Genomic DNA, 25,904 nt, shown 5'->3' on the forward strand with positions numbered 1-25,904 from the left:
GAACATTCAATTTAGTTTACCTTTAGTAGGGAAATGTTTTCGACACTCCTCACGGCGGCTTCGTAATTTGTTTACGAGTCACTGAAAGTGTCTGTGTCATATTCATACGGCCAAATACTTTTATTCAGCGTATTTTATTTCACCTGCCTCAATTTGTATAACCCCACCTATATCACGGGCCTGAAATTAGTCTACTACAACGGTTAGCATCATTTCTTTTTTCAGCAAATGCGCAGTTCTGTCACGTACGTTAAGCGTGTAACGAATATTCTTTGAAAAGTGTCGCAATTTAACTAAATGATCTTGATACTGCTGTTTATGTGTAACGCTAACTGACAACAGTTGGGATTGGTAGATAACTATCTTGACCTACGGTGCAACAGTTAATTTCGCGCTGTTCTGATAATAACTAGCGTAGTTTGTTGTGTAACAATAATATAGTTAAATGTATCTTCTGTGTACCACTAAAGATAGGATTTTTATATTGTGTGCTTTCTAAAAGTGGAAAAGCGCTAACTGCTCGTACGTATCCCTGTCAACGAAAGCGTTACAAGGGTTAAAAAATACACCACCTGTACCTTTTTGGGATTTGAAGTCTGTTTTGGTGGCCATTGCAACACCGAGACACAAAGGAGACTAACCGAAAGAACTACAACCAGCCTTTCGTGCGATACCAACGGACAGCGCTCAACACCGCCCACCCCGGCTCTCGGCGACAGTTTTGTCAGGCAGAAAACTTCCTGAATGAGTAACAAACGACAACAAGAGCGGGTGAGTAGTTTGTCGAAATAAAATAACGGAAGCATGTGTCTATTTTTGTTATATCTTTTATATTTCCGCTGTTTTATAACCATACACTTAAATAGCGACATAACGTTATAGCGCTAGTTAGCTAAGGACGGCGTTGATCACCTGCTCTAAACTGCTAATCTCATGTTAGCGCGTTAACGCTACCTGTAGGTACTATTCGCCCTTTAACATGATCCACTTTCTTGTAATCGGCTCGCTGCTTCTCTTCCCTTCATTGACAGCAGTATCACCTGCCAACCCTCTCCATCAGCGATATGGGTTTGTCAGTTAGTTTAAGTGACACACTTGTTGGGGTGGGCTACAGTATTTATGGCACTATAGCGTCACCTCACATCACTACCACAAAGATCGGTGAATGGTGCATGTAACTGTAATGTAGATGGAAAAGGGACCACCTTGTCTGTCCCAGTTGTCAATAGGAAACTTACCTCAGTGAGCCCACTCACACATAGTGACCGCCACAGTGCGTACAATAAAATTAAGATGCGCGACCTGTAAATGTCACAATTAATTATGGCCATAATCTTTTCAGTGTGATTTAGTGTGTGTTGATGCAATGGTCACATTAGAGAGCTCTAAGTGCCCCGGTGGCTTTAAACCCAGCTAGATGGTACAGTAATGAGCCAGACATGCAAAATTGTGGTTGTGAGCATTATGCCATCTGCTGTTGTGGTGACTTTGTGGCTTTTACATTTTTATAGCTTTCTTGGTTCAGGAAGAATTGTAATGGTTTGCTCAAATGATTCAAAAAGTTGTCTAAAATACCTTTGCCCTGACAGACATTTTAACTTGTCATAGCTGGTAAAGCACAGTTGTAACTAATAACATTAATAAATATTTCAGTTCCATTTAGACGGGCCATTAAGCTATACTAGTTAGCCAGCATGCACAACACCAGAACCCTGTTGCAGGCGCACGTAAGTATAATGCAGTCATTTATGATTATTTGTTACACCCGTGTTTGATAAGTTGAAATGTCCACCTGGGGAAAGGTTGATTATGTGTATGCAGATGCATCGCTAGGAAATATGGAACCTATACACAGATACTACTGTTACCCCTCCTTTCCAGTCTTCACAGTTTACACCTTCTATGGAAGAAATCTTGGCCTATGTTAAACAGATATCTACACATTCATTTAGCAGGATTGACCAAACCCTAACTGATCAATTATGGTGTTTTGGGAGTAACCAAGTATTGCACTAATTGACTTTCCACACGTAAAGTTGTCCCTTATTCAAAATCTGTCCAAGGAGAGCAATTAAAAAAAAAAAAAAAAAATTTCAGCACAGGAAGTATCCTTGACAAATTATGTATTGATTTTAGTTTATTTTGTTGATGTCAGAGTTACATATGTGCATGCACATTCATTAGATGTAAACCTATCCCTTCATCTGTAGATTGAATTGTGTTGCTAGGAAACACCTTGGATCCATGTTTATTCTTTGTCAGCTCTCTAGGGTTATGAAAGAAGGAGAGGGCACTATCCCGAAAGTAATAAAGCATTAAAAAATAAAATTCAGCTGGATTAAAGTATATTTTTGGTTTGTCATTATCTCTAATATTATACAAAAAGGACTGCATAGTAATTGTATATTGTATATCTGTTTCTTGTATTCCTATTTTTTTCCCCTCTGTTTAACTTAAGAATAACTTAACCTTGTCTTTGCTGACCTCTAGCTGTTTAACTTCTCACCTTGCTGCAGTGATGTATAGGTGTACTCCAGAACGCTGTGACATTATTGTTGGGTGTGGTTACAGGTGCACCTGAGCACACTTCTGACTCCCATCACTGATACAGTGTACTCTGTGTGATCAGAGGTGAAACAGGTTTGACACTTTAAACCAGAGAGGGCAGCAAAATGCAGCTTGTCAGCCTGGTGTTAAGTTCCTCTGTAAAGCCTACGGAAGGGCTGACTGTAACCATGTCTGTTGTTGTTCTCCCAGTGGTAGCTGTTTTCGAATGCCTGTATGAAGACGCTGCGACTGATCCTCCTCTCATAATCCTAGTCAGCTGTTGATATTAGGAAACAACACCACACTGGACCCGTTTACAAACTTAATTTTTGTGAAATAGTGGCAATCAACGGGCAAAGTATAACATCTAATGAACTTTATTAGAGCCCTCTTATTTACAGTTAGGAGTATAAAGTCACGATCAGGTCATCAGGCTGAGACTCATAGGCATCTTGAAAAGACAAGGCACACACATGAAGACAGTCTTGGTATGTAAGTGAGTCATGTAAAAGTGACACACAACAAACAATGGCTGAGGAAGAACTGGTCCTGGAGGTGTCAGATACAAGCGGGTGTGTTCTCTTATTTTAACCACCAGGATTCGCAGCTTCTTTATGACAAGATTGAGGAAGAAATCACAGTCACTGAATATGTATGCCATGGTTCTATATTTATCACAGTGATATTTTTATTGCTGCAATAATATTGGAAAGGGTGTTCCTTATTCAGGTATGACTCATGCCAGTTTTGTCACCATTGCACCCAGTGGAACAGTAAAGTGCACATCCTTCAGCAATGTGGCTGTTATATGAAGATCATGTCTGAATGAAAAGCTTTCTGGGAAGTGGTGCACATGGGATTTTATGACATGTAAGAATCAGAAATACTTTATTGATACCCGAGGGGAAACTCTTGGGAAGGAATAAAGCCGGTGCATTGCTGGAATCATTATAAAATGGATTCTATGAATTTATTCAATCTTTGACTAACCACATTTTCTGTCACCTCTTTTCAATACAAGAACATTTAAGTGGTTGAATTAATTCCTAATTGTTACCGTAGTGCAGTTTTTTTGTCATTTCTATCCACCACCACCATCTATCTCTCCCTCCTTGTTCACCTGTTCTGCCCTCTTCTTCTTCTTCTTCTTCTTCTTCTTCAGGTCCTTGTCTGCTCCCATTCTGTCAGTCTCCGTGAGTGATTGAATGCAGTGAAACTGGCATCAGTGAACAAGCACACACACAAAGGGCCATTGATTGGTCAAGGATGATCATGGAAGACATGAAGAATGAAGCCGACATTGCCTCAATAGCCTCTATGGCTCTCTACAATGTGATGCATCCTGTCTTTAACCAGGTAAAGAATGCAGAATTTCAGTTGAAGTTAAAAAAAACAACATTCAAACAAAGGGAATAAACAAAGCCAAGGCTTGTTGCAAGAGAAAGAAATGCGGATGAGACTTGTGGTCAATATTCAGGTCAAGTAGAGGAGGTTGTAATGTGTGTTTAATGAAAATGCTAACTGTGAATGGGATTCTGTGTAAGGTTCAAAGGTTTATGCTGTAGCAGAACAGAAATAAGGAAACAGTAGATGTTGAATGTTCCCTATTAAAGTTGGGTTTTACAACACATAAGAAGTGCTAACAAGGATGTTACTGCCAATATGTGGTGGGTATTTGTGTCTACATGATGCGCGTGTGTGTGTGTGTGTGTGTGTGTGTGTGTGTGTGTGTGTTATTTCACAGTCATACAAGTTGAGTTGAGTTGGCCGTTGTTTTTTTTGCTTATTTAAGGTCTATGCTCTGCATATTTACCAGTCTATCGCCGCCTTTATGGTTCAGACTGAAATATCTTGACAACTGTTGGATGGATAGGTGTGAAATTTGGTGCAGATATTCATGGTCTCCAGAGGATGAATTGTAAAAACTTTGATCCCTTGATCTTTTATCTAGCACCATCATCCGGTCAAAACTTAAATTTGGTTTACAACTGAATACCTGCAAAACGAATGACATTCCCATCAGCCTCATCTATACTTTGTGTTTAGTGCTAATTCGAAAATGTTAGCATGGGAACATGCTAAACTAAGATGGTCAACATCATTCCCGCTAAACCTCAGCATCTTAGCATTGTCATTGTGAGCATGTAAGCATGCTGATGAGAGCATTTAGTACAGCCTCACAGAGCCGCTAGTGTGGCTGTTGAAAGTAGGTAAGCAAGGAAGTCTTCTTTTTCTATTCGCTGACTAATCATTCTGAACAAATGTACAAATATAAATATTGGCCTCATTTATCAAACAAATTACATACCATTTTGTACTGAAAACAATTTAAAACCTGCATCTTTGCTCTCTGCGTATAGGGTAACACCCACACACACAGATACTTAAGCAGGACTATTTCATATTGCACCCCAGAGGACAGGAGTATTGTGTTTGAAAGCTTGGCAAACACTATAAATTGGACAATTTTGAAAACAATTTTTACTGGTACCCTGGTGGCCTATGAGTTTGTGGTGGTGACCAAAAACACAAATGGAAAAACTAAAAATGGTTGCAGCAATCAGATGTGAGATTAGCTGACACAAAGCCTTAGGCTATAGTTAGGTAGTCTTTATTGGAGGGTGGACAGACAAGATATGAAGGGAGAGAGAGGAATGGTTAATGACACTGTGATTACATAGTTCTTTTAGTGAAGCTTGATAGGAAATTGATTATTAAAAGACACTTTATTTTATACCCCTACGTGCGTGAGTACATGTTGTGCAAAATGACAGACAAACGTTAAAAGTAGTGGCTCTGTAATACCAGAATATCAGATCAGAGGACTGGAATAGACTTCAGTTCTCCTGAAGTTCAGATGGAGAGTACACATGGACGGACTCAACACAGCTTTTCACAATACAATAATACAGCGTCCTCCTTTGATATTGCAGGATGCCTGGCTTGTATGTACTTTCTGCAGAATTACATTTCAGGACAGAAGAGAGGCCATGATAAGAGCTAAGCTGTGTGTGTGTGTTTTGTTTTGTGCTACTGGCTGATGTTCGTGTATCTGTGTATTATAACTTGCAGCTGGAGAAAGTCAACTTATCAGCAGCACAGACCTTGAGAGCAGCTTTCATAAAGGTAAAAAAACAAAATTTTCTTTCTTTTGTTTGTTTATATTTCATGGGATGAACTGCCATCTTCCTTGTAATATCTGTGCCCATACCTTTTTAAAATCATTTTAGACTATCACCTTTCTGTTGATTTGTCGATTTGCTACATTTTAGTGCCACAGAAGACCAAGGCTGACTGTGATTACTAGCAGTGCAGCTGTATGTTTGTGTATTTAAAGGCAGAGAAGGAGAACCCAGGTCTGACCCAGGACATGGTTATGAAAATACTGGAGAAGAAGAACTTAAAAATCAACTATAGTGAGTCTCTACTTCGCATGGCTGCAGACGACGTGGAAGGTAGGATGCTCGGTGAATGGTGCACGCAAAGAGAGCAGGAGGGTGGAATATGATGTGTCACATAGGACAACCAACAGTAACAGCATGATATTTACAGTAGGTCAATAATATGAAAGGCATATTAAACTGGCCAACATTAACTTTGTGCCACCACAATTTACATTTGTTTACATACTACATACTATGTAGTTTACTTGCTTCACTTGGGTTTCTGTGATGCCCCAGCCCATAATACATTAGCCCAATTATCCACTGGGGGGAGCTGTTTCTCCACAAATCAACTGCTCTCCCTGTTCTCAATTGTTCCTTTTTGTCTGTAATTGAATTCCTTGTGCCGGGTACAGTGATTGATGGTAGTAATGAATTCACACATGCATACACACACACTTTGGATGAATTTGTACCTCCTGCATGGCATAACCCAAGTTCTACCTCAATCCTGCCTTCACTTAACAAACTAAACACTGTCACTTTAAATTGTGTGCACACACACATTCACATATGCATACTTGATCCTGTATTCATGTTATACATTTGCACTGTAGACGTGTGTTTTTTACATGTGCCACCATTATTAATTGCTTCATTTCAGTGTCCCCTATTATGCTATTTGCATGTGTGTGTTGAGGTGCCCGTCACTGATGGGTTTGAGATCTGTATTTTTCTCTTCCTCTTGGTGCTTTCAGAGTTCATGATTGACAGGCGAGAGCCAGAGTTCCAGGAGCTGAACGAGAGGGCCCGAGCTCTAAAACACATCCTCAGCACCATACCAGATGAGATCAATGACAGAGTAGGCTTCCTACAGACCATCAAGTAAGACAGCTCAGTGTGTGAATATATGTGTGTGTGCAATATACACCAGGTTTAATTCTATATATAAATATAAATCATTTTCTTTTATAGTTTAATAAATAAGCTTTTATACAGTGTGTGTCTTTATGATGAAGACCCTCATTGCCTAAAAACAAAAAAAAGTTTGTGAAGCAAATTTTGGATGAGGCGCAATTGAATACAAAGTCAAAGGAAAGACAAGAGTGGCTGCGAATAGATGCAAATTTGCTTTATGCAGCGTAATGGGACAAAGCCGAATCAGCACGAGTTGAAAATCTTTCAATAGTTCCTGGGGAGTTTTGAGGTCAGTCTGAGTTGACACAAACACGCACACTTGGTACATTGGCTGTTTAGGGCGAATAAACACAGACTGCACAAACAGTCCAGTGGTCCTATTCATGCAAATAATGCAGGGTGAAAATTTGCTTCACGCTCTGTCTGAACACGCTTTAAGAGCTCCAGTCCACTAGCTGAAACACAAGATATGGTTTTGTATTACTACAACACCTTCATTTAGCAAGATAGTGTGTGCTTGTGTGCAATATGAATGTGCAAAAAGAAGAAAGACTCACGGCAGTTAATAACTGTGTTCAAATATATCTTTAAGCATATATATATATATATATATATATATTGTATACAATTAATCTTTTCCAATTGGTCACTTGTGCTATATCAAGGAATGGTTAAAAAAAACTTAAAAACTAAATAAAGCATTCATGTCAAATAGAAAATGTTCCAAGTTATATTTTTAACACAAGATGGAGTGAAATCAAATCAGGTGAGAAGTCGCTGAGTCATTTGAGCATAGTTATTCATTTGTGACCTTGGGAACAGTATGCGTTACAAAATAATCTCAACTTAAAGGTCCACTAATGAGCTTTCAACTGCATCTCACAGTCTTCATCAGCCAATGGAACTGGCTAAGGTGTCATCGCATAGCCTAAGTTTAGAAATCAAATCATTAAAACATGCAACACAAACATACATAGATGCTGATCTTAGTGTTAGACATTTCTTCATATTATGGAATAGTGATGACAAAACTGTAAAGTCCCTGCATGCCCTTTTATATCCCTGTCCACCGCACTACACACACACATTAAGAGAGAAAGTGAAAGACATTTCATTTTCTTGGCCCACTTTGCCATTATTTTGATTGAATTCAATACTATTAGTGAGTCACTGCTTAAGTTACTTAGGCAAGGCAAGTTTATTTTTATTGCACATTTCAACAACAAGGCAATTCAAAGTGCTTTACATAAAACATATAAAAGCAACATATGGCAATATAAAAAGACATTTAAAAACACTTAAAGAGTTAAATAGAAAATAAAAACAAGATAAAACAGGAGAGTAAAAGTTACAGTGCAGTGTAAGAAATTAATTATTATTTGATTTAATAGAAGGCAGTGGCAAACCGAAAAGTCTTCAGCCTTGTGTGAAGACCTCAGAACTGGAGTGATGTGATCCACTTTCTTGGTCTTAGTGAAGACGCGAGCAGTTCTGAATCAGCTGCAGCTGTCTGATTGATTTTTTTTTTTAGAGAGACCTGTAAAGGCACTGTTATAGTAGTCAAGTCGACTGAAGATAAATGCATGGACAAGTTTTTCCAAATCTTGCTGAGACATAAGTCCTTTAATCCTGGATATATTCTTAAAGTGGTAGTAGGCTGACTTTAATTGTTTTAATGTGGCTGTTGAAATTCAGGTCTGAGTTTATGACTACACCAAGATTTCTGGCTTGGTTTGTGGTCTTTAACATTACTGATTGAAGCTGAGCGCTGACTTTTAATCGTTCCTCCTTGGCTCCAAAACAATTACTTCAGTTTTATCTTTGTTTAATTGAAGAAAATTCGGGCACATCCAATCGTTGATTTGTTCAGTACACTTACTCAGTGCTTGTATTAGACCATAGAACCCTGGTGATATTGTTATGTACATTTGTGTGTCATCTGCATAAGGTGTATAAAATATGGTAACATGTTTTGTTGTTTTCCATAATCTGAGCCAGTGGTAGCATGTAGATGTTAAACAGAAGAGCCTTGGGGAACTCTACATGTAATTTTTGTCTGCTCAGATGTGTAATTACCTATAAACACAAAGTAGTTCCTGTCCTTCAAGTAGGATTCAAACCACTTTAATCCTGTACCAGAAAGTCCCACCCAGTTTTTCAGTCAGTCTAGTAATATGTTGTGGTTGACCGTGTCAAATGCAGCACTGAGACCCAAGACTGAAATTCTGCCACTGTCTGTGGATGTGGATGTCATTGAAGACATTTGAAGAAAACCTGACTGGAAGACATCAAAACAGCTGTTTAATGCCAAGAAGTTGTTCAGCTGTTGAAAAACTGATTTTTCAATGATTTTACACGAGGTTTGATATGGGCCTATAATTGTTCATTAGTGATGCATCTAGATTGTTCTTTTTTAAAAATCGCTTGAAGACTGTAGTTTTCAGTCTGTGGAAAGACAACTGAGAGAGGAGACATGTTGACAATTTGCAGAAGATCTGAGGCTATGCAATTAGAAACATTTTTGAAAAAGCCTGTTGGCAGAATATCAAGGCAGCAGGAAGAGGATTTCAGATGTATAATGTCCTCCAAGTTTTTATGGTTGACAGGATCAAATTGTGTCATGCTATTTTAATTGATTTTAAGTCGACACAGGGACAACACAAATCCTGTACCTGATATGGAGGCACTGACTGCCCGTCTAATTTTCTGAATTTTGTCAGTGAAGAAGGAGGCAAATTCATTGCAGGCCCTTGTAGATAGAAGTTCAGAGGCTACTGACACAGGAGGGTTTGTTAGCCTGTTGACAGTAGCAAACAAGGCACGTGCATTATTATTGTTTTTGGCGATGATGTCAGAGAAGAAGTACCACGGAAGAAGTCCGTCTGTCCTGGAACATGGATGTTAAAATCACCAACAATGACTACACAGTCAAAGTCAATACAGATTATAGACAGCAGTTCAGTAAAGTCATCAAAAAAGTTTGCACAGTATTTCGGTGGCCTGTAGATATTTAGAAATATAGCTTGAGAAGAGGAATTCAACAGAAGAGCCACATATTCAAAAGAAGCAAAATTTCCATAAGACATCTTAGTGCATTGGAGGGAATCATTAAACACACCAACTCCACCTCCTTTCTTATGCACTCTAGCTTCGCTCATAAAATTGAAGTTGGGAGGGGTAGACTTGATAAGAACAGCAGATAACTTAAAGCCAATGGTGTGAGTATTCAGAGAGCTGACTGTGTTCAACAGATCAATAAAGTCTTGTTTAAGCACTTCAGACTGTTGTTTCACAACATCATTGTGCAGTATGATATTTTCCACATTTGGGTGTGCTTTGTGAGAAAAGGGGAAGAAAGGGAGACAACGAGCAGGATCAAATAACGGTTGTTTCAGGGTATCACTGTCTGATAAAAACAGACAGATTTTGAGATATTGTTTTTTTATTTTTATCATGCGCATATTTTTTTGTGTCATCCACAGAGACATCGCCAGTGCCATCAAGGAGCTGCTAGACACAGTTAATACTGTCTTCAGGAAATACCAGTATCAGAATAGACGGGTAAGTAGATACATGAAGAAGACGAAATGCTCACACATAAAAGTTGCTGTGAAATAAGTGGAGCTGAAAGGCTGTCTGTATTTATTGGTTAGGCACTGGAAAAGCAGAAGAAAGAGTTTGTGAAATACTCCAAGAGCTTCAGTGACACTCTCAAAACCTACTTCAAAGATGGAAGGTATATCACTGTTTTTAGTTTGTTCTCTGTTTTATGAGTTTTTCTTCCTTTTCTGTCTTCTCACTCACTTTCGCCTTTTCTTTTTCACATGCACACACAGCTACCAACACATGTAATAGTTGTACACGCACATGCCAGCACGCATACACACTCATGTACACACACACTGTCACCACCATGTAAATGGTTGTCATTTGATCACAGGCCCGCTTCTATCCAATCCACCATTGCTGAATAATTCCCTTGACCCATTTCCTGTGGATTCATGCTTGCTTGTATTCTCTGATGCCTGACATTCTCCATTCCAGCCAGATCAAAGTGTTTCCTGGATCAATCCTAATATTGTTGCCATGGTTTCTTTGCTGTATGATTGACACATGTGACCTTGTGTCTCTGTCACGGTTGTTTCCAGAGCGATCAACGTGTTTGTCAGTGCCAACCGGCTCATCCACCAGACCAACATGATCCTGCAGGCCTTCAAGACTGTTGTGTAGCAGCCTGAGAAGACACACAGACAGACATTTTTATTAGAGAATAGGTGATATGAGGCTTTGTAATTTGTAAAGACATTTTATTCTTCTGCGCTGTATAATTTATAATTCTGTTGCTTTGAGGGGAGATCAGGTAGTTTGAGGTTCAAAGAAAATCAGGTAGACCGTAATAGCCAGGGATTTTTAACTCTCTTTTATGTTGTTCTTTTATCAGATTCTTAAGTCAATATTTTTTCATTCATTCATATCTTTCCCTCTTTGTTCAGTACTGTGTAGTTCTGAAAAAGTTTAGGAAAAATGTGATTATTTCCCATGTCCTTTAAAAGTTTGGTTATTGCACAAGTCTAAAAAAAGTACAATGAAAAGAAGTGGCATTCCGTTTCCAAATACATTCCCACATTTTTGGGGTTTTACTCTCATTTAATTGTCATTTCTCTATTGTGAACATAATCTTAATCTATATAGTGGTATCACGTACTTGGCACTAATATCCTGCCACTATCAGCATGCAGCATATTCAACTTAAATCTGATGGGTTTGAATCCTGAAGAAGAAATCAAGGTCTGGATGGAAAAAGTTTGGGAAGTTGAAATGGAGACTGTGTTTACTGTCTGCTTTCTTTGTCTTGTCCTGTTCTAGTATTCACTGAATCACCCACTGCATCATAAACACAACCCATCCAGGTCTGCAATAACTCACCAGCTGTGCTGTCTTTCTTTTTACTTTAGTTAGAGAAATATCTGTCTACTTGACAATAGATCGAACATAGGTGATTCTTTCCAGAAATCCACCAACATCAATGGTAAACACCTGTTTCAATGTCAGATTCTTAACATCAATGAGAGCCAATCCTTTGTTTTGGACTCCAGTTTGTACCACAATCTCACACGGGGCACAGCTGCAATTGTGGGCAAAGCCTAGAGCTCAAAAACAGGTTGACTTGTAGAGTCCACATTCAAAACCACAATGTAGTTGAAGGTCTTTACAACAAACAGCAGAAGTTGACTTGGTTCGGGGGGGAAAAAGCTACAGAACTTCACAATAACTCTCAGACTGACAAACACAATGACTGAGGGTGGATATTTCTTACAACTGCTACATTTACAGACATGAATATATAGATCAACACAGTGCTCAATGGATGGTTAGTGACTCATTTGAATTCTCATCCAGATTTCAAAGAACTTGAAGCAGCAAATTTGAAATAAGACATGATTTAATCTTCATTGAGTTTACACAGATGTATTTGACCATAAATTAATAATTTCTCTTTGTCATTTCCTGCCTTTCTATCTTTCTGATAGACTTTAATTGCAACAGCCATGACAACATCTCTCGAACTAAATGTAAATAAAATAAAGGGACTTGAAATTCAGAACAAGGGTCATGAAGAGTGTGTTGGGGAAAAAAACATTTCTTTTTATTGCGAAAGAGTTTTGTCATTTGAGAAAGATTTTCAAAAGTGGGTCTCTTTTCAGATTTGCATTGTTGTATGAAAGTGCTTCATTTCCGCTCAGTTGCCCTTGCATTCTCTTTCTTCGCCTGCACCTCTTTCCTCCCAGGACTAAGATCCGTACCAATTTTTTCCCCATTCCAGCAACTTCATTCTTCTCCCTGTATAATAGTGGATTTTCAACGGTGGATTTGTGGTGGGCTATTTTGGGCTCTGTACTGGCTCCTACATGCACCACTGTAATCCAATTGTGATAGTGTTAATTTTTAAAGCTTTATTATTGAAATTGCTGAGACCTAATTTTCTGATCCTGTCACCGTTGACGACCGCTGTAATCAGCTAATTCAAGTTATTCCAGGCCATTAAGTCACACACAGGGATTGGTCGTGGTCAAAAGGAAAGAGGGAAATGATAATATCTGTGTTGGATGTAATGTGTCTGTGTGTATTCATGGCAGTCTATTTGTCTCAGTTTAACAAATCCCTAAGAGACTTTTTTCCTCTTTTGTTGTGTGTGTGTGTGTGTGTACAGCTATGAGTGACCCACAGGAGGTCCTCTCAAAGGCATTTGAATGGCACTATAAAGCTCTGGTGGTGTGTGTTTTATTTTTGTTCAGGTTCACATCAGTACTTTTTAAAGTTGTTTGAATACATGAACAGTTTTATGAGTGGCAGTAGAATACTAATGCTTTTGTGAATTGTGTTGCTGTGTGTGTGTGTGTGTGTGTGTGTGTGTAGGGGGGTAATTGTACCTCAGATTATTTTCTCTCCAGTGCCTAATCTGTGAATAGAAGTAACACACACACACGCATTGTCACATACAGACGGTAGGGCCTGGACTCACAAACACAACTCTTTTTGACTACTTGGTTGCCAGGAAACGTCGCCTGAGTCTTTGAGAGTGAGGGATAATAAAAGAAAAGAATTGTGTGTGTGTGTGTGTGTGGCCTCTGCCACTGTCTGGGCTACTGGGGGCAGTTAGTTAACTCTCTCTGGGGGTGTGTGCTGCATCCAGGGCTGTTAGCGTTGATTGCTTCTCAGACATCGCTGGCTTAGACAAACCTCGGGACACAAAGCTCGGGGCTCCTGGAATCAGCTGAATCTCCTGCAGACACAACCCTGCCAAGGCCAAGACAGACCAGCCAGAGGCTGAGGATTTGTTTAAAATGTCATACATTTAAAAACTGGTGTTTCATCACCTCAGAGCATGGGGACTCTGGGACAGTTTAGGCCTACTCTGGACACCCATTGTGGACTGAGAGGATGAAATTGGTTGTCTTGGTAAGTTTGAATTTGTTATTAACTGAGAGACTGTGTTCAGCTCTTCTATATGGACATGATTTAAAAACCTGCTTCACTGAAGTGTGTGTGTAGACACTGGCAGTCCTGGCAAGGTACAGCTACTTGACAGTGATGTTGCCAGGCCAAGAGCCTATCATTATGCAGTTACAGCCTGGTGAGATGGTTTTTTGGACAGTTTGACTGCAGTGGATGATACTCTGTACAAATTTAATAAACCAGCAGTGACAGTTTCGAGAGAGTTGACTGGACCTGAAGCGGCCATCTAAGAAGAAGAGAGGCAACCCTGGAAAGTGGGTTTTGGTTGCCAACAGATATGACAGCACTATACTATATTTTCCCCTTGAGTTATCTTGTAAAATTTACGCGACTGAAAGCAGCTGCCTAAATGACAGTTACTTAGTTAGTAGCATTAATATGTTAGATATGTTTTACATTTGTTATAGCAGCAACATGTGTAGTGCTTCAGCTGAAAATATGGGCTTTTTTGTGTTAATTTAATGGAACTGTGTCTGTAATCTCATAAAGACTGATGCCAGCTGCTTGCCACAGAACAAGTCAGGACGTAGTTGAGTAAAAGTTATCCCACTCGTAAACAAAACATGCTCGAAATTGTCCTCAAGGTTTCACCATTCTTTTCATTTGATACTGTAGCATAAACATATCTACTACTTGTCAGTGATGTAAATAAAGAGGTGTATAAACTATCATCAGCTATCAGGATCATGCTGCAGTTAATCACCATTATAAAAAAGATAATAGCTTCAGCAAAGCATTGATTTTTTGCTTTCATTACACACCCTGCCATCTAAATCTCAGCGCAGTTTGATGCCACTTCCAATGAATTTGTCTCATAAACGTTTGTCTGGCTAAAAATGAAACATGTGTTTGCCATCCTCCACTGCCCTTTGTAGTGTTGAACGTTTTAAAAAGACACTTTTCATCATCTCATATTTTTCTCTTAGACCTCAAATGTGCTTTTAATCACCACAAAGGCTAATTTAACAAATCCTACTTTATACATACTTTTATTTGTGCTGCTCATCTACCTGACTACCTGCTAGCTGTATTTTATTTCACATTACCTGACATAACAGACAGAGACTTGACATGCTTTGGCAACCTGCCACCTCCTCAAACCATTTCTGAGACATAATTTGGGGACCTATTCACCCACCTTTGAAAGCCACTGAGCTGGGGGAAAATATCTGTTGAAAATGAAAGACCTTTGCACACCATTCAACACAGACATGTTTGGATAGAGTGAAAAGAGCCAACAAAGGGAGCCCGCTGCTGCTGTGACTCTGCCGTATGATTATGGTGACATGACAACCCGCTGTGAAACAGATATCGAAGGTTACTAAGGGATTACTAAAGCTGGGAACATCTTGTTTCGTAACACCTAGAAATGCGGGGAATCTCTTATTTGACTGAATCTTCAGCACAGAGTCACATACACATACTTTACCTTCCTGACCTTGTCTGGTATGTTGGTGATTGATTGACAGGTCTGAGCTGTAACCATGGGAACAAGGATGGAGGTGGCACAGCTTGAGAGCAGGATGAACACTGAGGACTATAGAAAGCTACAGGGCATTTTCCTGGTGAATGTTTGTCTGTTTTTTTTGTCAGTTTATGAATAGTCTCATATTACAACAACTTTTATTCACATAGGAAAAAGAGACTCTGTGTGCAGACATATTGTGCAATGTCTCCTGTTGCTCTTGATACAGGACCCCTCGGGTGCATCTTGCTCCTTGTCCAGAACTGAATTCATCCATCTGGCTTGGTCATCGGTTGGCCGTGGCTCCAAGGAGGAATATGGCCTCCTGTTTGACAGTGTGGTTGTCACTCAGGAGCACCGTGGCCTCCTTCTGGACATTGATGCCGTGAAGGAAGAGGGACGTGTCGACTGGGGAGGCCTGTGCTCCTTTCTGCTACTGGAGCTTTCTGATAAAGTGAAGAACACCAGAAACAGTAGTGTGCCTTGCTGGAAGCCACCGCGCACTTTGACCTGTCCGCATCGAGACTCGGTTCGAAAGGTAAAAAGGTCACTGACCTCTTGGAGACTTAAGAGGAGAGTTAGATCATGTTGCCCATTTTAAACACATGATCTATTGCAGCACGGTATCTGAAGAACATTTTGACATTGACCGACTGGAGAATCTAAAACTCTGCTGACTGGGTGGAATTCCACATTATTAAACACTGTGAAGTATTAGGGTTTTGCTCATCAAAATGGCACACCTCTTTTGAGATAAATGGCTCTGGACTCCTTTAAGTTTAACATCTATCAATTAATATGTAAATGAAGCGGCCAGTATAAAGTGCCTACTGGTGTGAATAAAGTGATGGCTCACCACTTTAATCTTTCAATCCTGAGAATGTCAGAATGTTGTGTAAGTTGTTTTCCAAATGGCTGGAAGGTTTTGAACCATTTAGCTTAGATCAGTCTTAAAGAGGCAGGCAGACTAATGTCGCTTAGAAGACTCTCATTTCTGTCCGTAACACTGTCAGTAAAGCGTGGCACGACTTAAGTAGGGTAGACAAAATAGAAAATGAGAAAAATATACTTAAAGCTGCACTAATCCATGTTTTTATATAACAATAAATCAAATGAATGTGTAATGTGAAAGAGGTTGCTTGTAGTGACGAACCCACAGAGAATTATTCACCTCAGCTTTAGGTAAGGTTTTAACGTCATTCAGCTGATTGTTTTGGTTTTATGGCCCACAACTTTTGTGTTTTGGTTCAGTCTCTGCAGCAAAAACGCTTAGAAACCCCCTTGTACGCTATCTTCCCGGCACCAAACGGCAGACAAAGTTAGCGATAGCAGAGTGTTTAGTAGCTAAAGATAATTCCCTCTGGAGTTGGTGAGAGACCAAAACAGACTTTGGCTCTTTATCACAAAGGCAGCCACACAGACAAGTCAAACTGAGGGGGGAAAATTGCAGTATATGTCAGGTTTAGTCTAACAAGTTTTTAAAGCAATATACAGCAGGTTACAAAAATGTCAGTGCTCAATTTGGTACATCTGTGGAAAAAAGTCGTTAGGAACTCATAGTACCAGTGACTCACCAGCTGTAGATAAATAGGTAATTAGAGTAATTAGAGATAAATACATGCCACGCCAATCTGAGAGATTCTACAAAGTGACCCAGTCTGCAGTAATTACATTGGTAGTACATCTAAGCCCTGACCTCTATTCTATAAGTATTAATAAACCTTTCTTTCATTAAAGATATTGAATGTCTCTTTCTCATCAGACACAGTCAGCTCAAGCCGTTTTTCCGCAGCTATCAGTTTTTTTTCTTGTAGCTTAGCTAATAAAATGGCATCATTGATTAATCCTTTTTGTTTTATTGGTTTCAGGACAGAAGAATGTGCACTACTCATTTGCACTCACTCCTCTAAGAGGAAGATTTAGGGAGGAGCTTGTGTTTAATGGAGTTATTCTAGTGTAGTTTTATGGCTAAAGATTAGCAAGAAAGGAAAGGAAATACTTAAAGCTGAAATATTTTTAATCTTAATGGCTGTAGCCTCCATTTTATTAATTAACTTTCCATTAAAATGTTACAAACAGCATCACAAAGAGCATTAAAGCTATTCTGAAGGTCAGTTTTACAACAGTGTGATGTAAGTAGAGAATCTTGCTGTTATTTTGCCCAATCTGTATATTTGTCCGGGATTGAATGTTGCTTTGTGATGTCCTCTGGTCTCCCCAGGTGTTGCACCTGCAGAGTTCAGGTCAGTATCTGACTGTGAGTAAAGGAGGAACAGTGGGGCTGCGGGACGGAGAGGACATGTCCCTGCTGCACACACATCGACTGCAAAACAGCACAGTCACACCCAAAGACCTGTGGGTCACAGACATGGTGCTGCTGCACAACGCACACAAGGTGACTTTCACTTATAAAAAGTCACATGACAAACAATCGATCAATCAGTCAAATTATTGGGTCCTGCTTGTGTTGGCACATTCTTGGTCATGTAGCATAGTTTACACAACTGAACAAATGTTGTTCAATTAATTACTAATAAATAGTCTCAATTGGGGCAGATATCGTACAGCACAGAGGTAAACAAGCACTCAATCAATTAATGATTGATCCGTGGATTTGGTAAGCTGTTGCATAATGTTCAGAAAATAATTTGGTCATCTTTCACTAATAAGACCATAAATTATTGATCAATACTTTTTAATTAGCAATTCTTTAATCTACAGATTTGTGGGTGACAGAATTCTGTTGTATAACACACATGAAGATTTTCTAGTTACATGCATGCATGTATGCATTAATTATCAATCAGGGAAATTGTTAAATCATTATTATAGCATGTTGATGAGTTGAATTGCTGTTAATTTGTTTCTGATAAACTCTTTTTTCATTCCCTTTCCCCTATTCTCAGATAGCTGTGTCTTTCACAAGTAAGGAGGTGTGTTTTTATGACATACTGTCTAAACAGGACTTCAGCTGCAAGTATAAACTTCAGGTAACATCTATAGCAATAATCCTCCTCTGGTAAAAGAACAATATACAGTATATATATGTACTAGATATATTATTTTCTTTCTTTCTTTCTTTTTTTTCCTAATGTTTTGGTTGGTTTTATCATTTTCTATCATCATATTAGCCTCTACTGTTACACTCTGGATATTGAGCATCCAGAGTATATATAATATAACCTGAGAAAAGTGTAGATGGATATGAAATACAACATTGTACACACCAGTTCTTGTCTTCTCTAGGGTTTGAAGTTCACTCCCTGGTGTCTAGACTACTGGGTGGATCCCTCTCACTCAGACCAGGCTGTCCTCACCATCGGAGACATTGGAGGGCAGGTAATACACAGATAGAGAAAAGCAAAGAAATGATAGGAAGAGGGAAGGGAAGAAGGAGGGATGCAGAACATTGTCAGGAGTCTTCTTTTTTTTGCATCATCTGTATGTGTTTATCAGTCCATTGTTCCATAACTCTGCTCTCTCTCTCTCTCTGTGTGTGTGTGTGTGTGTGTGTGTGTGTGTGTGTGTGTGTGTGTTATCCCAGGTCAGTGCTTTATATTTTACCTCCGCTCATATCTCTCTATTTGAGAGACTCGGTCTGAGGACGGACTCAGATTCAGCAGACATCATCTTATGGGACGAGGTGGTCAAAGGAAAGCATCGCTCCTGTTACACTGTGACACACCAAGCACACACGCCTGCCTGGGTTAGAAAAGGTAGGAAATACAAGCACACACACACACACACACAAAAAAGTTATATTTTTATGAGCTGTCATGAGACAAAAACATAGATACAAAGCTCTCTTTCAGTCTCTCTTTGATGATAGCCCAATGAACTTGTACAAATGCACATGACAATGTCTTTGTTGTAGCTTTGTCATCATTTCTGTCACTCTTCATTGTGCTGTCTCAACCCAAACTTCTCCGGTTACACATCTAATGTTTCATATTGTATGTAAATGAAGGGGCCAGCAGAAAGAGCCTACAATAGTAGATGTGTTCCAACATGCCAAAATATCAGAAAGCTGGTATTTCTAAATCACTAACTTTTATTAGTTGGACAGAATGAATGCAAGGATACAAAATCAGTGGCTCAGATGACAGAGAAAGAAAACAAAGAATACACTCTGGGTGTCAGGGATACCTGACACGCACACACACTTTCACCTTGACAGCTGGGATTGCTTGCTCACTTTTTCAGTATCACTGTAATAACGGCTTATGCAACACCATGGAAATGCTTGGGTGTGTCTGTGTCACACACACACACAAACACACACACACACACACACACACACACACACACAAACACACACACACACACACACGCAGTGAGTCCTGAGTCATCCACTTTATAGTCTTGCATAGCCAGACTTTTGACTATTGGCATAAAGTCACGGGCTTGAGGTCTGGCCTCCTGAGACTCCCCACTTCAGCTCAGCCTCGGTAACAAAGAGGTCGCTTAGTTGTATCTCGATTGCATCATTCGTATAGAGCCCCTCTGAAGAGTCATTCGGCTGTTTGATAGTGATTCAGCGGATGCAGCACTCTGAGACTGGCTTGGCTGAAAGGGGAGATCCTGATAAAGGGAGAAAACAAGAATAAAGTACATATAAATAAGCACAACAAATGGGAAAACAAAGGGAAAGCAAAAAAGGGGGAAACAGAGGAGACAATGCCAAAACTTTAAAAGCGCTGGTTAATTGAAATTTTCCAGGCTGTGTGTGTGTGCGTGCATGTGAAACAACAAGAGAGGGTGTATATTAAGGTTTGCTGTGTGTGTGTATATATGTGTATGCGTGTGTTGAGAAAGGAAAGAAGGGAACGTGTGAGCGTGTATATGTGTGTTTGCATACCTCTGGGGTGCTGGTGCTGTTCTTTTGAAGTTGCCCACCCTGCAGTATGAGTGGGCTGTGTTCCATTAGACATGGCTGGTTAGCCAGACCTCAAAACCTTCGGGCTTACGGGCCACCGGGGCAGAGACAGGGGAGGGTGGTGGAACACAGAGGAAAATTGAGAGGAAATTGGGATGGACACAGACCCGTAAGGACAAGGAAGGAGAGCTGTAGGAAGTGTGTTAGTGAGAGAAAAGCATTAACATATCCACATAATGTTGTGATGAAAGAAATGAAAAAGAACATTAAGGATAAATGTCAGCATGTAGGTAAAATCTCCCAAAATGTGCAGTGATTAGTTGCAGAACAAAAGAGATCTGCTTTGATGTCTATATACTGTGACATTACATATATCACTGGCTAAAGCAGATGTTATGTATCTGGGTCTGCATCACAAATAATTTGATTTATGATTTGAGTGTGTCAGTGAGAAAGAGAAGGCCTCATTAATCAATGATGAGTCATGCGACACTGTCTGAAAATCCACTGATCTTTTAATTCACAGGAGGAAGAAAAGATGTGGTGTATGAAATGTAATCAGACGTAATTATTTGCCCCAGCTATGCGGCCGATCTTTGACCTGCGACTGTCACATGCCATCTCACAACCCACACTTATTTGTGCAGTATTTGAAAGCTAAGCAGCATCTAATGGAGACGTGCGGCATCCAATTTAGCTGTTCTAAATCAAAGTGTTAATTGAGATAGATGGTGATGCAAGATCCATTACATTTTCTGTAATACCAGTGAGCAAATCAAACCGGCCTAATTATATGCTGTGCTGAACGCCTGTGGATTGGTTGGTTTACTATACAGCAGGGTTGCGGTCAGTGCACATTTAGCACAGCCATTTCAGAAAGTGGATGTCCTTCAGAGTTCTGGTAGTGAAAGCATTTTGGCATCAGCACGATGAAGTATCTAATTTGAAGAAATTAAATCAACAGTGTGTCATCATCAAAACATGTTGCAATGTTGTTTTACATTGAATTTGTTGGGGGGTTAAAACTAATTTAGTAACTTCTGCTGCATTATTGCAGAAAAAGTTCAGATCAAATCTGTGCAGATATACAATTTATTAAATGCGGTCTGTTGTTCTCTGTCATATCGAGACTTTCTCTTTGCTCTGTCACACATTCTTCCAAACTCCAGATTGGCCATGTCACCAGTGATACTTCGCTACAGTGCGACCCCTCTGCCTTGTGCAATCATTTTGAGGCCCTTTCATTGTGCACTTTAAAGGACACAAATGCCAAACAAAAGCCTTCATCAAGTCCTCATTGCCTCCTGAAATGTTTGAATCTTGGTTCAACCATGTAAAGCACTTTGTTTTTAAAAGTGCTGTATAAATAACTTATTATTATTTAAGTCAGGGTATGTGGATATTTCTGTAAGACACATGGGTTTTCCAGGGGTGTCTCAAACCACAGACACAACAAAAATACAATGTAACCAGGTGATCTGTACTTTCAGAAGTTACAGGCAAAAATAATTTGCAGTTCTACATTTGAATCCAGCTGTCTCACCAGTGCTGATGCATCATAAACAATAGATTTACAATTATAATGACTACCAGAGTAAACAGGAACCACAAAAAAAAACAATAAAACAAGAGAAAAAGGAGAAAAAGTTAATTGAATTGCCCAGTTGTCTGCTTATATGCTGTATTCATCACATCCAGTTTCAAATAGACTTGAAATCATCAGCAGGCTTGTTCTTTCTCAGTGTTACTCACTCTTTTCTAAATGTACTAAAGCTAATTACAGTATCTGTTACACCTAATTTACTTTCTGACTCTTTCCTGCTTCCTGCAGTACGTTACCTGGGCTCACTGGAAGCCTTTGTGTCGTGCAGCACCAGGCCGCAGAGCAGCATGGTGATTGGCTGGAGGGAAAAGGAAAGCAGGAGTCTACGAGTCACTTCTTTCTTTACAAAGAGGGGTGTGTGGGACATGGACCACCACCATGGACTCAATCTAATAGGTGGGGACCAATATGTACTATTCACTATCTGATGTGATAGTGAATAGTAAGTGTTTATCATCAACATGTCCACTCAAGTTAGTTTTATTTATATAGACTAAAATTTGTCTTAGAGGGCCTTGCAATCTGTACATTATACGACACCCTAGGGCTGGGCAATATCACCTAAAATCAATATCACAATCAACTGCCACATTTACCTAACTAACTTATTAAATACACCTGTGCACATTCTCCATCATCACAGTGGAGCTCTTATTCTTTCTACAGAAAATAAACAGAAAATCACGGATTATGACTGAGTAGCATTTAACATATTCTGTAGTAGAAGTATCTGTTTGCTAAAACAGGAAAATCAAACGAAAATATTCTATATTTTACATTGTTGCGACTATCACAATGATTAATATTATAAATAGATCTGAATAACACTTGTGTTATTTCATTCCCTCAGTGGTTTAAGGGTATGGAGAGAGAGAAAAAGACTGCTGTGTCTGAAATGACTTGCTTCGGCCTCCAGACTGTACTAAGAGACTGCTTTAAAGGTGCTAAATGCCACCTGTCGAAATCATAGTCCAAACAAATTCGGGGCAGCATATCACCAGAAAGTTGGGGTGTCCACAAAATACAGAGAAATGCACAGTCCCTCCCATAAGTCTTTCTTTCTTTCAACAAACAGCTAACTTAGCAAACATTAACACTGTCAGTAACGTTATACAATTAGCTACCTTTATAAGCCAAAAATAGCCAACATTAGCATTAACAGCTGTTTATTTACCAGTCTAGATGAAACGTTGTGAGTTCAGCAACTTCATCCCTTTACTCAAGCGGTGGAAAACAATGCCAGTGTTGACTCTTGTTTAGCTTCTATTTCTATCACTTCTTTCTTTGCCACCAAACGTGGTCTTCTTTCTTTGTACTTCTTCATCCTCTCATATTGGACTGAGGGCAGACTGTACTCTAAAGTGACTCACTATCGCCTCTTGAGGTACAAAGTGCTATTACGAGACAGGATGGGCCGAGGCTAGCTGGTTAGCATGCTAACTTCAGTAGATATCTCTTGACATAACGTCAAAACTGTTATTTCTTCACATTCTGTTGATAATTTTAGTTATTTTTTTGAATGTTTTAAACAAAAATTCTTACATATAGCTCCTTTAAAGCTCTACACTGAAGTTGTAGCTTACCTTGGGGCTAAACTCCCTGTTGCACTATTCAGCTGCTGGTAAACAAAACTCAGGAACTCTGCGTGGCTCTTGAGGAGCTGTTGCTTTTATTTTCAGACAAACTGTAGCTCATACTGAACATTCACTGTTACATTCATGGTTTACAGCCAAGCTGCAACCACCGGGGCTGAAACATTAAGCCAAAGCAGAGGTGCCATAAACTGCAGTTCCTTGATTGGCCACTTGGGGCGGGCTCCAAAAGCAAGTCAATCCCTATTAACCCCCATGTTAAAATGACCAATTTTACAGCGGAAATAAACATGTTTACAGATTGGTTTTGGTCTCTAGCTGATTTCCACGTTCATGACAACTGTACGGGGTGCATTTTTATATAACTCATTATATTAAGGCTTAAAGTTATGCCTAATTAAGGACGTGGCCACTTTGAGTGACAGGTGGGTGCCCTCTCAGGTGGCTTGCCACTAGGTGGTTTCATCAACCAGGCTTCACTCAGCCTGCCTCAGCTCCACTTCTTTGCTCATTTTTGAATTAGCCCGAGTCAGGCACTGCCAAGATTGAGATTCACAACGGCTCTTTAGAAACCTGTGGGTGACGTCACAGACACTACGTCCATGTTTTATATAGTCTGTGTTTACAGCTAACACAGCTCCGACGTCCAGTACACCTTCCTGTCCTGAACACTCTCCCGCACACTCGCCACACAAATGGAGAGCCATTTCATTCAAAACCACACCCAAACTGTACACCACCTATCCAGTTAACAGACACCACTTGCGCCACCACCCAGTGGACATTGCGCGCCACCCTGTCGACAGCGCAGAGCGACCCAATTGGTCATCATTACACACACTGCACTGAGCTCTTCCAATGAGGCTTTTCCGACAGTATTTGCATTTAGCTTTGTTTTGTCCTGTATCGTGTTGAGTGAAACCAAAGTGCCCACATGGCCGACATGAAATATTTTGTGTGTGCCAGCTCGTTCTCATCTGCACCTGCCCCTAGCTGCATTTCTTACTGAGTCGTTTTATTTATCAGGAGTTAGCCTGGACATTCATGGTTAATTTCATCGCTTACAACTGCTGGTGGAACCTTTGGATTAATTGCCCAGCCCTACAACACCCTCTATGCTTGGACTCTCAATTTGAGTGGGGGAAAGTCCAAACATGTTTTCAACAGCAAATTGTATGTGTATGTATTGTATGTGTTATGTGCCTTGGTTGGTTGGCATGGCTAAAAAGAATCTAAAAATTGTGAATGGATCTGCAGAACTTCTATTGAACTAAACCAAATACCTAACGATACTTTTCTATGCATACGCAAAAGCATAAATAGGCATCAAAACTATCAAATGCCTCATTGAACAATGAATTGGTTGTGGGGGGACTAAAAACAGTATGGTTTCCTGTAATTAATCACAGTTAGCGCCTCTGCTAATTTGGGACATTCTGATTGGTTGTAGCCACAGCAGGTGTGGATCATCAGGTCTTGCTGTGGAACCCTTTTGTGACCTCAGAGCCAGTTTGTGCACTCAGTGGACACACAAGCCCTGTCACCGCAGTTCGCTTCATGCAGACCAAGCAACAACTGCTCAGCTACTCCAAAGATAAGGTAGGAGTGTGTGTGTGTGTGTGTGTGTGTGTGTGTGTGTGTGTGTGTGTGTGTGTGTGTTTCTGTGTGCAGCGCTCTGCTAGAAAAGATAATGTAATGATAAAGACTCATATCATTGTAATATTAATTGTTATACCTTTCTATAATTACTGCAGAGGAAGGAGAACGTGGTGCAGATGATTGGTAGCCTTAATTAAGACCACATCCCCTTTAAACTCTTCTTCTTTCTGATGCAAAGAGGATGTTGCTGCTTGCGCTGCTTTTCCTCTCCCTGTCGCAGCACTGTGCATGTTTGCCTTCTCTCTGGTTTTTCTGAAGATAATGAATATTTTAGAAGTGATTTATGTTCCATCTGCCTTCTGCTCAAACACCATCTGCCATTGCAAGAAATTCTGAAAGCTTTACCTCAGTTTTCTTCTGGAAGACTTCTTGGAACAGCGACAGTCGTCTTGTTTTGTGCCATAAATCAATATGGCAGAGTTCTTGTGAATTCTGACTAAGTGGCACTCTGTAACATTGTGCAGAGGCTGCTAGAATAACTGTTCTTCTTGGCAATGATTGTATTTGTTCTGTAATTATGATAATGTGGTGATTCATATAGCTCCTACCCCTACATACATCTACTCATACACTTTCTAGGTCCTGTGTCTATGGGACGTATCTAGTCAGCTGTGTGTTCACCGCCTGGCCGGTGTCTTCCCAACGACGCAGGAGGACACACACACCCTCTTGTTCCTCAATGAGGAGCATCAACTCCTGATGCTTTCCTTCAACAGCCTGCTTCTCCTGCTGGAGACCATGAAGGAGGAGAAGAGGACCAGCAGCCACGAACACCCTGTTACCTGTGTGCTGTATAATAGTCTGTTCAGACAGGTATGCAGGTCAAGTAAAGGTATTAACTGAG

The 25,904-nt window shown here is 39.9% G+C and overlaps 2 protein-coding genes and 1 long non-coding RNA gene across 6 annotated transcripts in view; 2 read left to right on the forward strand and 1 right to left on the reverse strand.

Moving 5' to 3' along the window:
* The first annotated feature begins 243 nt into the window (after positions 1-243).
* On the forward strand, positions 244-11,773 carry pdcd10a (programmed cell death 10a). Of its 2 annotated transcripts, XM_044203753.1 has the most exons (9): positions 244-771; positions 1,654-1,727; positions 3,710-3,903; positions 5,620-5,673; positions 5,885-6,002; positions 6,689-6,815; positions 10,331-10,409; positions 10,502-10,584; positions 10,997-11,773. In XM_044203753.1, exons 3-9 carry the CDS (start codon positions 3,814-3,816, stop codon positions 11,076-11,078), a joined length of 633 nt encoding a protein of 210 aa, XP_044059688.1. In that variant the 5' UTR covers positions 244-771; positions 1,654-1,727; positions 3,710-3,813; the 3' UTR covers positions 11,079-11,773. The 2 variants fall into 2 exon arrangements, with proteins under 2 accessions (XP_044059688.1, XP_044059686.1); XM_044203751.1 differs by lacking the exon at positions 1,654-1,727 and having other exon boundaries at positions 245-771.
* A 1,762-nt stretch (positions 11,774-13,535) lies between these two features.
* The window catches only part of LOC122879537 (WD repeat-containing protein 49-like), a 29,194-nt gene continuing 16,825 nt past the window's right edge, over positions 13,536-25,904 (forward strand). Inside the window, exons 1-10 of one of the 3 annotated variants that reach the window (XM_044203756.1) lie at positions 13,536-13,808; positions 15,335-15,430; positions 15,560-15,868; positions 17,552-17,725; positions 18,237-18,320; positions 18,577-18,669; positions 18,875-19,046; positions 22,038-22,205; positions 24,852-25,000; positions 25,640-25,873. In XM_044203756.1, coding sequence (XP_044059691.1) covers positions 15,350-15,430; positions 15,560-15,868; positions 17,552-17,725; positions 18,237-18,320; positions 18,577-18,669; positions 18,875-19,046; positions 22,038-22,205; positions 24,852-25,000; positions 25,640-25,873 — 1,464 coding nt within the window. In that variant the 5' untranslated portion in view covers positions 13,536-13,808; positions 15,335-15,349. The remainder of the gene's footprint in view (positions 13,809-15,334; positions 15,431-15,559; positions 15,869-17,551; positions 17,726-18,236; positions 18,321-18,576; positions 18,670-18,874; positions 19,047-22,037; positions 22,206-24,851; positions 25,001-25,639; positions 25,874-25,904) is intronic. The other 2 variants (XM_044203754.1, XM_044203755.1) reach the window with 2 other exon arrangements.
* Positions 19,371-23,108, reverse strand: LOC122879538. Its single transcript, XR_006378727.1, has 3 exons — positions 22,984-23,108; positions 20,189-20,292; positions 19,371-19,911 (listed from the first exon to the last, which is right to left on the reverse strand). It is a non-coding gene; the product is annotated as an uncharacterized LOC122879538 (long non-coding RNA).

Source organism: Siniperca chuatsi, linkage group LG7 (assembly GCF_020085105.1).
Source record: "Siniperca chuatsi isolate FFG_IHB_CAS linkage group LG7, ASM2008510v1, whole genome shotgun sequence".
NCBI classification, from domain to species: Eukaryota; Metazoa; Chordata; class Actinopteri; order Centrarchiformes; family Sinipercidae; genus Siniperca; species Siniperca chuatsi.

Bases quoted from the DNA above. Each gene is read 5' to 3' on its own strand.
- pdcd10a (XM_044203753.1), top strand. From the start codon at position 3,814: ATGATCATGGAAGACATGAAGAATGAAGCCGACATTGCCTCAATAGCC. The intron at 3,904-5,619 runs GTAAAGAATGCA...TATAACTTGCAG, and splicing joins TGCATCCTGTCTTTAACCAG to CTGGAGAAAGTCAACTTATC. The intron at 10,410-10,501 runs GTAAGTAGATAC...TTTATTGGTTAG, and splicing joins ACCAGTATCAGAATAGACGG to GCACTGGAAAAGCAGAAGAA.